General features: G+C 39.5%; 1 protein-coding gene across 6 annotated transcripts in view; it reads right to left on the bottom strand.

Moving 5' to 3' along the window:
* Positions 1-16,434, bottom strand: part of RAPGEF2 (Rap guanine nucleotide exchange factor 2) — a 155,698-nt gene that overhangs the window by 52,236 nt on the left and 87,028 nt on the right. Inside the window, exon 1 of one of the 6 annotated variants that reach the window (XM_081925892.1) lies at positions 10,932-11,073. The exons of 4 other annotated variants lie outside the window; for them this stretch is intronic. In XM_081925892.1, coding sequence (XP_081782018.1) covers positions 10,932-10,985 — 54 coding nt within the window. In that variant the 5' untranslated portion in view covers positions 10,986-11,073. Of the gene's footprint in view, positions 1-10,045; positions 10,546-10,931; positions 11,074-16,434 lie in introns of those variants that run through there. One more of the 6 variants, XM_081925891.1, reaches the window with a different exon arrangement.

The following is a 16,434-nucleotide window of genomic DNA, read 5'->3' as shown; positions in this document are numbered from 1 at the left end:
AGAGCTTTTTTGAGATCCTCCAATGCCTTTACAAAGAGAAAGTGACGACGTGAGCAGGTATCATAGTATTCTAAAAAGCAACAGGTGATGTTTGAAAAATGAGGTGGAAGCAGTACAATCAGATCTGCTGGGAAAGGGAGTTCCTGGCCAAAGCTGCTGGATCGTGGAAAGGCATTAAAAAGCTCCAGCTGGTATCCCATCGAGTTATTCTATGCAATCTACAAAGGTATTAACAATTAAAATATTAAATAAATAAGGAGCGACTACAAGGGAAAACTAAGGGTAGTATTCAACCAAGTTTTACTCAAACCCATTGAAGTTAATGGACCTAACTTAGTTATGTTCATTAATTTCAATGGGTTTCATCTGAGTAAAACCTAGTTCAATACCACTCTAAAATTGCAGCAAATAACTTATTTTGTAAATCTCACTTTGAAATAAATTTATTTATCAATAAATAGCTCTGCATTTTAAATTCAAAGCATACCTGTATTTCTTATCATTAAAAAGTTTCTAAATTTAGATTGCAACAATCTAACAGTGGATGGAAATAGGAAAGGGCCTCTCTAGCCTCTCTTAATTCTTGCACTGTAAGCAGGGCATCCAAGCATGCTATTGTAGCCCAGCCTCAACAGTCTGTGTGAACAGGTAAATGTATTACAGGCTCCACAGGTCACCTGGATCCTACCAAGTTGAAAGCTACAGTACCCCTGATGGCCATCTGTTATTAATCTGGAGATCCCATAAACACTAGTGTTTATCAGCCAATTCTTGGCGAACACACCAAAGTTAATTGGGCCCTTTAACCAGGGGTCAAAATTTGCTCATTAGCAACTCAGTTCAATGGGGATTAAACATAACCAGTAATAAAGACCACAGACTCAAGACTAGAACTAAAATGAATCAGTCAGCTTATTGGTGTCCAGTGCTTCTTTCAAAGCATATTATTATCTTTATTTGGAAGATAAAGACACTCTGAACTTTGAATCACAGCATAGGAACATAAAAACAATGTAGTACTGCAAAAATAAAATATACTAAGAATTGTATAAGAACAACATTAAAATAGCTTTAAGAAAGCAATCCATCAGAGTTTATTTCCTTTCTTAATTGACGATTTGGCCTCCTTTTGACTTATTCCAGCCCATCTAGTTGTGAAACAGAATTTCTCACATATTAGCATTTTGGAATAAAGTTCAGTTACCCATCCATGGCTGTGAGCCAGGATCCTGTGGGTTTCAGCTGAGTGAAAACACATGAAGCAAAGTTGAACAGACAGCAAGTGGAGGGAGTTGGGGAGAATGTTTCTTTGTAAAAGTATGATGCTGTTTTTAAATTTACCATCATCTAAGATGCTAACATCTCACATGCAGTGTTAGAAACTGAGATGTGAAAGCTAAAAGCTAAAGGCACCTTAAGCCTAGGTTATGGGTGCAACAATGGAATGTCTAGGCACACTTTTTTATAACAAAAATACAAAGCTGAAAATGAATGAACTGCAGCTAAAATATTAATTTTTCACATGGTCTAGGCCTTCACCTGCCCACCCCCCTAATATTCTTAAGAGGGTATCTTCCTCAGTTTTCAGAGATTAGCTGGAAGTGGGGAGGCAGAAAAAGGTCCTCCTTTCCCTCTACTCTGCAATTTTAATCTGAAATCTTAAGCACAGTACTGTGCTCAGAGCTCAGAAACTGCTCACGCTAATGAAATTCCCTGTTGCAAGATGCACCTAGAACAATGGGAGTTTCGAGCACTGCTTACGTGACTACTGAGAATCAGCAAAAGTACCCAATCAGCAAAAGCATGTCGAAATGTTGCAAAGCTTATTTTCTTTCATCCATTTTGATCCATCATGGCTGCTCTACTGTTTGCTGAAAATTGCTGTAGTTGATGGTTGGGTTCTGAGTAACACCTGCAGGGTAATTGTACAGAGATATGAGCATCATTTTCCTCTGTCTGCAAACTACCCAAGTGGTGCAGGGAAGGTATCTGAGCATTGCTGTCAATGTCCCTAATTTGAGATGGATGGTGCCTTAGCATTACCACTGGCTATTTGAAAAGAAGCTGTGAATATAGGCATGTTTTTAAGATTATCGATTCTGGCAGAAGTTAAGTAAAAACTAAGCATATTTGTTTTAGTTTAGAAATACTATCTCACCAAATATTTTTCCTACATCTACAATAAGTTTCCTACTTTCCTGTAGTAGTAAAAGTAGGAGGAACACAAATCTGTTCATTAATGCATTGCATTGCCTGTTTTTTTTAGTATATGTCTAGCAGAACAACATTGTCTGGCAAACATCATCTGCCAAGGAAAATGGCAAGAACATTGATTTCCACGTATCTATTTATTTAAAACCACCCTTCAAGAGACTGAGGATAGTATAGGGAAGAGCAAATAAAAGCTAATTCAGAAATATATAGATGCAATTGTAAACCAACAAATGAATATAAAGGACAATAATGCATCAACAATTAAAACCTAATCAGGCAAAGATAATATAAAATTAAGACATGAGTTTACTGGTATGAGAAGATACATTCCTTCAAGTATTTAGCCCAAACCAGTTAAGACTTTTTAAGGTAAATATAGCATCTTAAGTTGGGTTCATAAGTAAATAGAGTACCAATGACATAACGCATGGTTGCGATTCAACATTTTTGTGCACTATAGGGATGTGTTATATTTCTTCAGCATGACAAGTTTTAACTGCCAAATTGCTAGCCCAACTCTTATATGGTGTTCAGATTTTAATTTTGAATTCAAGTGTTGAAAAAGTTTGTTCAAGGCTCTTAAGGGCTATGTTTGGTGTCCTAAACCAGTGTTTTTCAACCTTTTTTAGTTGTTTCATGAAAAAAATCATGAGGCACACCACCATTAGAAAATGTTAAAAAAATTAACTCTGTGCTTATATTGACTATATATAAAGTAATTCTCTTGAATAGGAATCAAATAAACACAAAGAAAGTATTTTATAATTACTTTATTATGAAATAGTAAGTAAACAGAAATATGAAAAATTATAAAATACTTTATTTTTAAATCTTTCGAATTTTTCAATTTTTCCCACGGCACACCAGGCAACATCTCGCGGCACACTAGTGTGCCGCGGAACAGTAGTTTAAAAACACTGTCCTAAACTATGTATCAGCAGCAGCAGTCCTGAGCTTAGAGATGAGGTTTGAATTCTAGAGTGAAGAGAGGAGGCAGAGATTAGCTCTGACTAGAAGGTCAGATAATTATTTTCCCCACCCTTCAGGAACCAAGTTGCAGAGGTGAATGGGGACTTCCCATAAGTCAGTCCTGGGCTATCACAATGATGTTGGGTAACTCTTTTTGCCCGCATGGACACCAATGATCAACTGATTGCTGGGTCTTGTGAAGCCCCTTGCAAAACACTCAGCAATATCCAACACAGATGATTGTCAAGTCATGCAAACCACTGTGCACAGCACTCTGCACAAAGCTGTGTTGCTGATTGGTGTTGCATGCAAACAAATAATAACAACAACAACAACAACAACTTACTTACTTACTTACTTACTTACTTACTTACTTACTTACTTACATGCTGCCCATCTGACTGGGTTGCCCCAGTCACTCTGGGCGGCTCCCAACAAAAAACAGTAAAAAAAAGACAACATCAAACACTAAAAACTTCCCTGAACAGGGCTGCCTTCAGATGAACCAGGTATTGACATACACCACAATCTGATGCCATATTTAACATCAGATGCAGGGCAGGTAGTTGTGTCTTGGCTGAAGTGTCTTCCTAGGCTAAATGGGAAGACCTAGCAGACCCATGTAGGCCCACAAGCCAGAGGTTTCTTGCCCCTGCTACAGAGTCAAAAATTCAGTGCTAATGTCCCCCTATTATCTCACACAGCTACCTATCTTCGGTTCATGTAGACCAGTTTGCAAGTACATAGATGAAGTTGCTAAGTAACAAAATTTGTGTTACGGTTTCTCTTTTACAGCTTCAGGCTAGATCTTTTATTAAATAAATAGGCTTCCAAAACCTATTTTCGATAGTCAAGACGACTTGTTCAGCTTTGGTATTTGGCATTTCCAGTACATCTGTTAATTCTCAGACAAAATATCCACTGAACTTAAGCATAACAAAACACAGGAGGGTATTCCTATCCTGCATGTTTCAGTGTGATGCCTTCAGCTCTTATGGAGAGGAGATTTAGGGTAACACCCTACTCTTATAAATGATGTCTTTCTTCCTCAGAAGAAATAGAAACATTCATCCATGTCTTGTTGTTTTGTAACTTTTATAGAGGTCTCCGGAAAGAGTTGATTGATCCAGTAACCATTTTGTATCTTTGAAGGTTGCCTGCACATTACATTTCTCTTCTCTCTGATACAAATAAGAGTATTACAGGATCTGTGGCTAAATTCCTGTCGAGAGAAATGAAGACATGAGGTAATATCTTACCTAAATCAATGTGACCTTACTTTCCATAACATACAATACACCTATTTGACCTTTTTTGCATGTTAATAGATGCATAGGTTTTATTGTGAGGTCTCTTGACTAGCTCAGTCAACTGAGTCATTGACAACTCACTGTAGTTGTAGATGGAGTATTAAATTCTTTGTCTGTACGGATCAGAATTAAACCAGCTGAGCTCTGAACTAATCAAAGCTTCTGGGTCATCTTTAATGAGCTAGCCATAAATGTATGCAGATGACTGCAATAAAATTATATGTTGAAAGTAGTTTGGATCATAGGTGCCCCTGAACTTGCTAATGTGGCTGTGAACTAAATGAGTAAGCTAAGAGAAGGCTCCCATGAAACTCCACTCAACAGCAGCTGAATCTGAAAGAAGCAGCCATCCTGTGGAAACCTAACCTGAAGAGCAGAGAGCCGATAGCCACCCAGAATGACCCCACAGTTGCATTAGTGCTGCATAAATCTATTTATTTAGCAGTTTTAGCCACAACTGAGGACACTGTGATTAGCTGGGTCAATGAAACTTTCGACTTCTTAAACAGATGCCTCACCCTACCTAAAACAAACTATTTTGGAAGCACACCAGAGTTCAAACACAATGTATAAGGAGGTCTGAAAACCCGCCATTTATAAGGAATGATGTTAAGAGTAGAAATCCCAATGAACTTCTCTATGTTTGGGCTCAGAAAGAGATGATAGTTCTTCAAGCCCACATATTCTTTCCCAGTTCAATTAAAATCTGTGCTAAAACAAACCATGTAAGTTTGTGCACCACCTACCCACCTGCCCCCCTTACTACCAAGACATCCTTTCTCACTGCCCCTCACCCCCAAGATCCAGTGGTAACAGCAGTACATGGAAAGGAGAATTAGGTCTGTCCCTCTCTCCATGCTTTCTGTCCACCTAATACTCTGCAACCTCCAAGACAAAAAGCATAGTGGCCATGGGGAAGAGATAGCATGGCTTTCTCACTGCCAAATCAACAAATTAGAAGTATGTGAGATTGTATTTTGGTAGTGGGGGGACAGAAGAGATGAGTAAATGGGTTGGCTAACAGCCTTCCTGCAATTCCCTAAGTGAGTCTGTTGCCTTCAGGTGCACTGTCCTACTGACATCAACACTGGCAACAGGACAGTGCACCTGAAGGCAACAGACTCACTTAGGGAATTGCAGGAAGGTTGTGAGGCACACATTGCTCTGTCCTTCAACATGAATTGCTTCTCTCTGCCTCTCATCACCTGCCACCAGAGGCAGTTACCTCACGCTCTTCTGAACTTCCAATATTTGTTCTTCTGGGGGGGGGGAGTCCCATCCCCTCTGCCACGTAAATGCACGTGTTCACAATTTTGCATGCCTAAAAACCCCACCAACATTTTACATCATTGCAGATTAGTTCAGCTCACTAACATACAATAGCTTAGTTTTGTATTCCCAAGACAATTTAATGCAAATTTACTGAAGCAAACTTGCATGAGCATTAGTATATAAACGACAGAAGCATTACGTAAGGCTAAAAAGGGTGAAACCTCAAACGGTAGCGGAAGGCAAAATAATTTTATTTTACAGCATACTATGACCAATGCATTTCAGCTCATCACCCTTGGAACAACATGCATAAAACAATGCATTCTAAGTGAACTGCAATGTGGAATAAGATCTGCTGGCTCCTGAAGTCGCTGACAAGCTGAAATGGAATACTATATTATTTTGCTTCCAGCATTGTTCCAGGTCTTCAGAGATTCCTCTTTGGTGGGACAGGAAGCTTCTTGTCCCTTAGGTACCACCCATCTTTTTTTTTTCTGTTGGCGTTATGAATAAACCAAGTGGCACCATCATTGCAAAGTTGCTTTGAGACAATTTAACCTGGCCAGTTTGTTTTAAATCAGGGTGAGGAACCTATGGCCCAAGAGCCAAACTCTCTCCACAGTCCTGCTTCATGTTCTCCTTGGGTATTTTTGCCTGAAAGGAATGTGTCCTCGAACTCTGATAATGCCTCTTACTTCTCTGGATGGAAGATTGTGTGTGTACGTGTGCGAGCGCATGTGCCTACTGTACAAGGATAAAATTTGCTCTGCCCAGTGTTGCCTTTACCCTCCTCTGGCATGAAGTCTGTCTAGATGAGAATGTGGCCCTCAGAATGAAAAGGTTTCTCCACCTCTATTCAAAACAGAGCTAAACAATTTGCTAAACAAACAAAAAAACTCCAAAGAGCTGTGTCACCAAGCTTCTCTCTCTCTCTTTGCATCCAAACACCTGCAGGAAAGGCCCATGAGTGTGCTGCTTTTACATGGCAAAAGTAGTGCCACTAATATTTGGGTGCTGAGAGCAGCTTAATATCCATATTACCTTCCAAACTACTATAGGACAAAAATTCTTATTTGAATGAGTGTCATGTATGTCACAAATAATGGAAGGGGGAATGTGTTAATTCAGTGCTAGTAGACCATTTAAGGGTATGTTACTAGTTTCCCCCTCCCCTCAGAAAAACAAACTGTTTAGCAACTAACTAACTTAAAGATTGTTACTACTAACCAACCAACCAGGGAAAATGCCACTAACAATGGCAAACATGTTTACAGGATTGCAGGATCTGAACCATCCACTAGCCAACTGGGATAAGGTTAAGAAGATACAAATAATTACAGAACAGTTTACTAGTTTGATAATTTGGAAAATTAAGCCGACTGTATTTGGGCATACATGACACAGACTCTATGGAGATTCCAAAAATCTGACAAGGCCAGAGTTTAAATTCTCAACCTAGAGTAGCAATTTACAAATATTCTGTAAAATGAAATAGAGCATTTAGAAAATCAAGAAATAGTAGTATTGCTAATTCCAGTTCAATAAGTTGCATGGCTATTAATATAGATTCAGACAATAAAAACCTTGGTAGTATTCAACTAGGTTTTACGCAGAGTAGGCTTATTGAACTTATAGGACCTAACCTACCCATGGTCATTTATTTCAATGAGACTGATTAAAACTTAGTTGAAGATAGATATATAGATAGATAGATAGATAGATAGATAGATAGATAGATAGATAGATGATAGATAGATAGATAAGATATAGATAGGTAACATTTCATTACTGTCCCTGTTCAACCATGTCTAAGTTTGAATGAGAAATTGTGCTGGTATATATTTAGAAAATCAATGCAGCCTCAGTCCTTCCCTAGTCTTGCTGGTGCCATGCTCCTGGGAGCTAAACCATGGTTTGGCTTAGTATTACATCTGAACCTAGGCTTGTGCTTTATCTCATTCCAAACCACAGCTGTTCTCCTCCACTTATTGGTTCTCCTCAAAATATGAACCTGCAGCAACCAATTTACATGAGGGCAGGGGGAATCAATGCTCCTCAGCTGGCTTCTACTAATGTCCATTTATAATATTTATTTCCAATCTCTTTCCACTTTCAAGAAGCTGATGGCTGACAACAGTAGATAATTCCATGAAACAGAGAACAGTTTATTAAACACATTAAAAACAATACAGCTCAGAAAAAGGAAGTTAAACAGCTGCTTGGACAGAACCAGCAGCAATTATCACACACATGTGTCTAAATAAAAAATGTTTTCACACTTCTAAAATAATAGAGTTAGAATCTAGCAACTGCTTATTCATGAAGAAGTTCCAAAACAAGGGTGCCATGTTCTTGAAATTTGACTTCATAGATAGATAGAATCCAGAGCATGACATTTCTTCAGCTCACCTCCATCAGTTCACTGAGGACTGTATAATTTCATTAGGTGGAATCCAAGTGGTGCCCATGCACTTGTGAAAAAGCTTTTGATCCAGTGGGCACCTCCGCTTACTGAAAGGGAGGTGAAGTGATTTGCACCAATTTGCAATTCCCTTTATGGACCTCCATACCACTTTCTACCTTGCTATGGAATGTTCCTCAAGCTGGGGGATGCATAAGATACTGGCAAAAAAAGCCCCTCCCCTCTTCTTCCATTAATGGAGGCATCAATTGAATTAAAAGTCCTTCTGTGAGTGCAAGGGCACCAAATGAATGCCACTCATTAAGTTTTTCACCCTACACTAATATGCTGTGTTTGGGGTGGAATGGTCTTACAACAACTCAGGGCAGAGAATGATTACCTAAGATCTTGAATAATCTAAATGTTTGTTTTACACATCTAAAGTCACTGTATAATTACTTTTGTAATGTTAACAACCACCTGATTCATGACCTAAATATTATATTGTATGCCCGCACACAAATTTTAATAGTCACGTATGTCTCCATCTCACATGTATGAAACTTTCATGCACACTTCTGCACATTCTCACATAAGTCAAAAACTTCTTGCTTCATATAAGTCCCAGTGTGACTTCATGAGGATTAAAAAAAACAAGGAGTTTGAAGAGTGAAGCATGTCTGCACACCTTGGTACCCGGGCCTGAGATGTATATTTTAGGGCCCGCCTTATTTTTGTGATTGCAAGTTGTTTTAAGCTCTCTTTAACACTGTGTTTTAAATGTTGCAACCCACCCTGGGATGACAGAGTGTATAATAATAATAATAATAATAATAATAATAATAATAATAATACTAATAATAATGATTTGCAAAATCCACACTTGCACACTTCTCAACAACAAAAATTTAAACAGAATTCACTGGTAAACCATAAATATTTATGTAATAGTAATGCCTGAGGAGTTAGTATACAGTTTTATATTTTTTAATGGTTTTGTAAGACTTAAAAAACAAATCTAGGCCACAATTCAGACAGCCATGCAAGAAGACTGGCACCACCCAAAGGGGTTTTTGACCTCTATTTCTCAAGCAGCAGCCTCCTGCACATCATGGCAAACTGCTTTAGAAATTCAGGGGAATTTCCAAAGCAGTTTGATCAATGCGGCATTGGGGGTGGGGCAGGGAAGGGGGGGGAATCTGCCATTCAAATAAAAAACAAAAAAGACAGATGCCCAGCTGGGTACACCTAACATCTCTCTAGATCATGGCCTGAAATCTTTGGCATTCAAGGCCCACACTTCTAAAGATTTTCTATTTTGCCTATGAATGCTATTTTCACAAACAAGGAACAGTACCTTCCTATGGGATTACAGCATGACAGAGGTGTAGTTGGCCCGTGGGATTAATTAAAAGGGCTAGCATTTATTGCTTGCTCCTTTTAAATTGTTCCCATTTTCGTTAAACATTACTGCTTTTTAAGTTGGTCATGGTATGCCAAACCAAAATGACACAGACCTTTCATGCAAATACAGGATAATATTGGTTGCAGAAGTATTCGACATCACTATACGCCTTCAAGAAATCTTAACTTTGTATTTCTTTTCAAGTCAGAAGTTAGCTGAAACATACTCTATATAAAGTATAATATTTCAAAGTTCTCTATTTAGAAGCAAGCAACTTCCATATTTTAAAACATGAAATACCAAAGTATTAAATCACAACTGACACCACGGCAGGCATCTGTTTTTCTACTACAATTTAACAGCCCCATTATATCCACAATCAAAGCAAAATGAGCATGTATACAGGCAGTTACAATTTAAAATGAAATTTAACGAAAGCCTGTTCCCAAAATAAGCAGAATTTGCTATACTTACTGAATGTTTCTCCTGCTGGCCCATAACTCCATGGTTAGCTGGGATTGCAAGAGGTTTCATAATGAACAAACATATGCTGAACTGAATTTACACATCATGTACCAATTTCTCATGGATAGCAAATCATCCTCTACTGCATTAAACTAAACAAACAAAAACCAAGGGAAAAACCAAGCCAAGAGCTCAAAGTGCCGTTCACAAAATCTCTCACACTTGTAGTGCAGAAAAGCAATCCAAACAGCAGCAATTGTCTCCATTTTTATAACACTCGAAGTCTTAAGCGTGCAAGGATGTAAAGTGCCTGGCAACACCATACATATCCAGCATTCTTCTACAAGAACGAGAGCATTCCCTGAGAGCGAAAGGGAGGAAAAGGGGGGGGGGGGAGAAAAGCTAAAATGGCTGACTGCACACAGACTCCCTCAAAAAAGCTTAATACAGTATTATATTAGTAAGGGTGCGGGAACCAGCTTCCTGCATTCAGCCAAGCATTGTTAATACTCCTGTTTAATTTGCAATCACAGTAATAAAGAGCCCCTCACCCCCATAAAAAAAATAAAAAATCAGGGCAGAGCATGTGAATAGGGACCTCCCCTCTGGCTGCTAATGATGCTGACAGGGTGACCAGTGATCTCTGTTCCACTCAACTAACCAAGTTCGCACAATTAATCCAAGCGGCATGACATTGACGGACATTTAATTTAATGATGCCTGTCCCTCACATTCAAGGAAACCATGCCTACCATCAAGAGAGTCACTAAGGAAAAAAACCAAAAAAAAAAAACCCAAACAAACCAAAAACACCAAAGGCACATACACAGAGAAAAACCTAGAGAATCATGAGTCTGAATGTAATACGCCAATATAATTACGTTATTGTGCTTACTTTGGAAGACCATGGCTGCAGGCAGTTGGCATAGCAACGCACAAGGAAAGCCATTTCCTGGGTAGAAAGAACGCTTCCTTTTCTAAATAAAAAATTCCTCTTAGGATACAAACGGCATTGCTGCTTCCTGCAGAAAGCAAAGACACTGTAGTCTGTCTCTTAACCTGCACACAGGCACACTCAATGCAGTTCTAATGATGTAAGTGGATCTCTCTCTCTGCCTCCCTCCCTCTCCCCCTATACATCGAAATATTCAACTCAAATGGAAGACACATTCCTTGCGGCTTGCCCCCTCGGCTGCTTAACTATTTCACTCATTAAGGTACAGATGGACAATTCAGATAGAGTAACAAGCGCTTGCCTGTATTATGTCAGCTTCTGTAGGTCAAGCAAATCCCAAAGGGGAAGGAATCCATTGATTGCTGGCTCCAGTGAATACCACTGAAGGCAGGGTGGGAATAAGGAGAAAGACTTACTTGAACAGGCTCCGAACTAAATATCATTTTTCACCAAGGTGAATATAAAGCAATGGTGTTTGCTGCCACCTCCTCCCCCACCCAAATATAATGTTGCGGCAAAGCTGTAAATATCTCTATCAACTGCTTGATAATGGCATACTTGACAAGCTTTCATGGGCACACAGGTATGATACTGTTCAGACTTAGGTAACTGAAAGGTGCATGGCTGTGAATTTTCACAATCCTCCGCTGAAATTTGTTTAAATAAAGTCTGCAGTTTGCCACACAGGTCAAACATGTAGTTTCCATTAAAAGAGGTGTACAGTTCACAGAATATAGCACTGGAATAGGCAGGCAGGCTCTAAATTTGTACAGATCCAACATGTCTCTTGAAGGTAGTATTTCATTTTTAAAATGGAGAAATTAACCTAGCCACTCCCATGTAAAACTAGCTCTGTCACCACAGCATTATGGCACATGAACTAAGCTGAAGGGCATACTCCAGCCAAAAAAAGCACAAAGCCCTGCTACATTACAAGCAACACACTTCCATGATGTTTTTATGCAAGTCATCAGTGAGAAAAATAAGAAAGACTTTTTGCCATCAATTTTTTATCATGAAAATCTGACCTTTTTACGCTTACAATGCATTCCTGGTATTCAAGCCCATGTGCACACATAACTTGGGAGAGAAAGGCAGGGAAAGAATGCTCATTTCTGCTACTACAGTAACAAAAATCGAACAGACGACAAGAACTTTAAACATATATTTCTGAACAATATAGAAAAGTGCCAGAGACAGAGGCTGCAGCTGTTTCTACCAGACACATGCATTCTCAGTTGGTTAATTTAATCTGTCATACAGTAATGCTTTCCTGTAGTGACTGCAGGTCAAAGCTCACTTGGCAGACCAAAAGGTGATTCTCTAAAAGTCTATTTTTATAAAGCCATAGAATTCTTTAAAAAATAAAAACAAGCACCACCACTAAACCATATTTTAAAGTTTTGGATCATTCATTTTTAGGCTTGTGTATAAAATAATAATCTGTCCTGTATTCTTTTTAAAACACACATTAAAATATGTTTCCTTAGAATGAAAATCTAGAATAAGACTAATATGGGACCGTAGGTTTTTCTTCCGGGTTCGACTATGGAAAAACTGCCTTTATGCATGTGTATTCACACGTGCAAGAGTATTTTTGAAAGCATTTTACAGTATTGTGGGAGCTGATAGCACTCATTTGAAGCAGTGGTCTTCACATTTATTTTTAGCTGTAGCCAAAGAACAAACGTGGATACGTTTGTCATCCTCCCACCATCACCGTTTATTTCGACTGCAAATCTTTCCCCTTTAAACATATAAAAGAAAGCAAACGAGGAAACGCCCTACTCTGGACTCTTTGGTTCTTAATATCTAGGAAGCGCACTCCCCAACAATGGTTTTCTTATTGCATCTTTTCCTTTTGCTGCCATGCCCAGAACACTTCTGTGTCTAGATTTTAGTGGACACATGACACTGGTGGTAACGTGGCTAACATTTCTGAAGTCACAAGTGCCACAGGCAGTAGTTTATAGTGGGTAAGGCTTGAGCTTCCTTCTGCAGTGATACCTACTAAGAAAAGCAGAAGTGGGATGTGAGGAAGTGTGGCAATTGCTTCTCCCACCATGTGCTATGGCTGTCAAAAGAAGACAGCTCAGATATACTAATCACAGAGCAACACAAAACCTATCTAGAAGAGCTCTCACACAGCTGCTGGGCTTTCTTCTGGCAAGCTGCAGCAAGTCGTCTGACTCACTAAGCTCTTACTACTTCCTCACTGGAGTGGAAGGCACAGCCCTGTAGACAAAAGCTCTCTGTTTGTTTGGGGTTTTTTCCTGTTCCCATATTCTGGTTTCTTATCCTCTTTTTCTCCTTCCTTCTTCACATTTTGTTCTGATAGCCCGACTTATGACAAGACTCCACAGGTGCAAAGGCTTGATTCCATGACTACCTGGCTACTGTTGAGCTGCAATAAAAAATGTGTTAGGCTCATGCAGCAGCAGCCTGAGGTATGTAGAACTAGCAGAAGTCATTTTCAAATGCCCTAAGGTGCCCACAGAGAGGTGGAGAAAACAAATGTTTACCAAGGTCAGTGAAAGAAGCACGTTTAGATTTAAATTAGGAAATGCTGCTCAGCAGTTAAGCACAAAGGCTATACAGTCTCACTTCACAAATGTTAAGTGGCTCACTAAGTATGGACTAGGGGCACTGAGGTCCCAGTCACAACTTGTCGATTTTACAGATGGCAGAGATGCATAGCATTAGCCTTGAACACCTTCCCCCACCATGTGCAAAACCTTCAAGGTCAATTATCTCAAGCCACAAAAGGAAAAAACTTAAGGATGATCAAAAATTAGTTGCAGAAGAAGTGAAAATTACAAATAATGGAAAATCTTTAAATGTTAAAAATCAGCTGGACCTAGTTCATTCTGTATATTCTATGCATGGCGTGGGAAGGTTCTATGAGCCCCCCATCCCCAAGCTTAAGTTCTATACCTTAGAACATAGGTAGGCAAACTAAGGCCTGAGGGCCGGATCAGGCCCAATCACCTTCTAAATCCGGCCCATGGATGGTCCGGGAATCAGCGTGTTTTTACATGACTAGAATGTGTGCTTTTATTTAAAATGCATCTCTGGGTTACTTGTGGGGCATAGGAATTCGTTCTTTTTTTCAAAATATAGTCTGGCCCCCCACAAGGTCTGAGGAACAGTGGTCTGGCCCCCTGCTGAAAAAGTATGCTGACCCCTGGAGCAACCTCCCCTGTTTGGTAACACTCAAATTGTTTGACCTAAATTCCCATCTTCCATAACCAATTGGCCATGCTGGCTGAGGATGATAAGATTTGTAGTTCAATATATCTGCAGAGCACAAGGTTGTGAAAAGCTGTCCTACTGTATGTAATGTCTGTACTCTGGAGCTGTGAAAACAGGCCCAAGTCTAGAATAGTAGTAAGCGACTGACCAATACAAACACACTTAACACAGGCTTGGAAAAATTAGGTAGCCTTAGGATACAATTTAAAAGACCTTACTATATACCCATTACTCTGTTATCAAACCTATGTTTTTCATTAGAAATACATCAGAACTTACTAACAATGAAATCCCTATGGACACAGATGTCATGTCACTTGCATTTCAATTCCCAGAATTTACTCTTATCTAATGACACGATATCACTGTCATGCAAATTTAGATGTCAGCAAAGTATGATGTAATGGAATTATTTATTAGAGACAAAGAATTAATTCAGAAATAGTGACCATAATTCCATCATAGAGTTTGAAGGTGCCTGAAAGGGTAATCAAGTCCAATACTTGCTGATGCTGGAAATCTACTAGTACAGCATCTCTGATAAGTGTAGACAAAAGTACTACTAGAAACCTAGCTAAATCAATTATCCAAGCAGTCTAATTTGTCAGCAAAATATATCAACATCCCCTCTGCTACCCAAAACCTTGCTTCTCAATCATTTTGTGAGAAATTTTCATCTGGGGCAGTTATAAAAACTGAACTGCAACTATATATTCCATGGGTTCCACTGCTGGTTGGTAAAATGGTAAAGGTTAAGTCCAGTCAAATTTGACCAGGGGGTGCGGCGTTCACCTCTGCTTTCAGGCCAAGGAAGCTGGTGTTTGTCCACAGACAGCTTTCCAGGTCATGTGGCCAGCATAACTAAACTACTTCTGGTACAGTGGTGCCCCACAAGACGAATGCCTCATAAGACGAAAGAGTTTTCCGTTTTTTGAGTCGTTCCACAAGACGAATTTCCCTATGGGCTTGCTTGGCAAGACGAAACGTCTTGCGAGTTCTTGCGAGTTTGTTTCCTTTTTCTTAAAGCCGCTAATAGCCTTGCTTCGCAAGACGAAAAAACCGCAAGACGAAGAAACTCGCAGAACGGATTAATTTCGTCTTGCGAGGCACCACTGTACAACGGAACACTGTGACAGAAACCAGAGCACACAGAAACACAGTTTACCTTCCTACCGCAGTGGTGCCTATTTACTTCCTTACGCTGATATGCTTTCAAACTGCTAGTTGGCATGAGCTAGAAAAGAGCAACGGGAGCCCACACCACTGCATGTATTTAAATTGCCAACCTTATCATAGGCAAGCCCAAGACACTTGGTAGTTTAGATCACAGCGCCACCCACCCCTGTGGGTTGACTATACACTGATGTCATTGTGGGCAAGTACTAAGTGTCAGGTACAAGATCCAACATTGATGAAATTAGGGTGGTGGTTGGGCATCATTAGTGATGATGGCAGTGAACTTATGAACACCTTACTTTGTGGTCTCAAACACAAACAGGAGGTAGAAGATTCAGAATAGCATCAAGTGAAAACTTTAATAAGGACATCCAGTAAGTGATGAAAACCACCCATTATACCTATTGCTACGCTTCCAATGTGTAATGCACTGAATAAGTCATCTGCATTGCCCTAAAGTAATGCCAACCTCTACAGCTATGACACCAATACATCACAATCTCAGTGAGATTAAATAGGGTACTACCTCTCCCTATGAACGATGAACCATGAACAAAAAGTGCCTTCCCAGTACTATATCCAACGGGGAAGATGAACACGTTGACAAAAATATCCAGGGACAACTATAGCAGCAGAATGACTATCTCCTCAGTAACTTTCTTTGTAACCAATCTTTTTGCAGGGCTGTAGTAGTAACAAGCAACAGTAACACTACTCAAATTGAGTAGTAACACTATTCAAATTGCAAAATAAAAGGGCAGGTTTCAGCACATCATTACCCTTTGGTCTGAGTGGCTGCAGTAGATATAATGGCAGCAATTAAGAATTATGTGATCTGAATCATGGTTGCCAATCCACTACTAAAGCCAACAGTAGGCAGGCAGGCAATCATATGTGGATGCTTAGGCTTAGATCCTGTTAACATTCTATCTTCACCACCTCTATTAGCAATATATGCTGCATGGTTAACCCATTTGCTGGTGTTCCAGACCATCTGTACAAATACCATTCTGTT

This window comes from Podarcis melisellensis (assembly GCF_964234715.1).
Source record: "Podarcis melisellensis genome assembly, chromosome: 9".
Taxonomy (NCBI): Eukaryota; Metazoa; Chordata; class Lepidosauria; order Squamata; family Lacertidae; genus Podarcis; species Podarcis melisellensis.
This window is presented reverse-complemented; position numbering and strand designations above follow the sequence as displayed.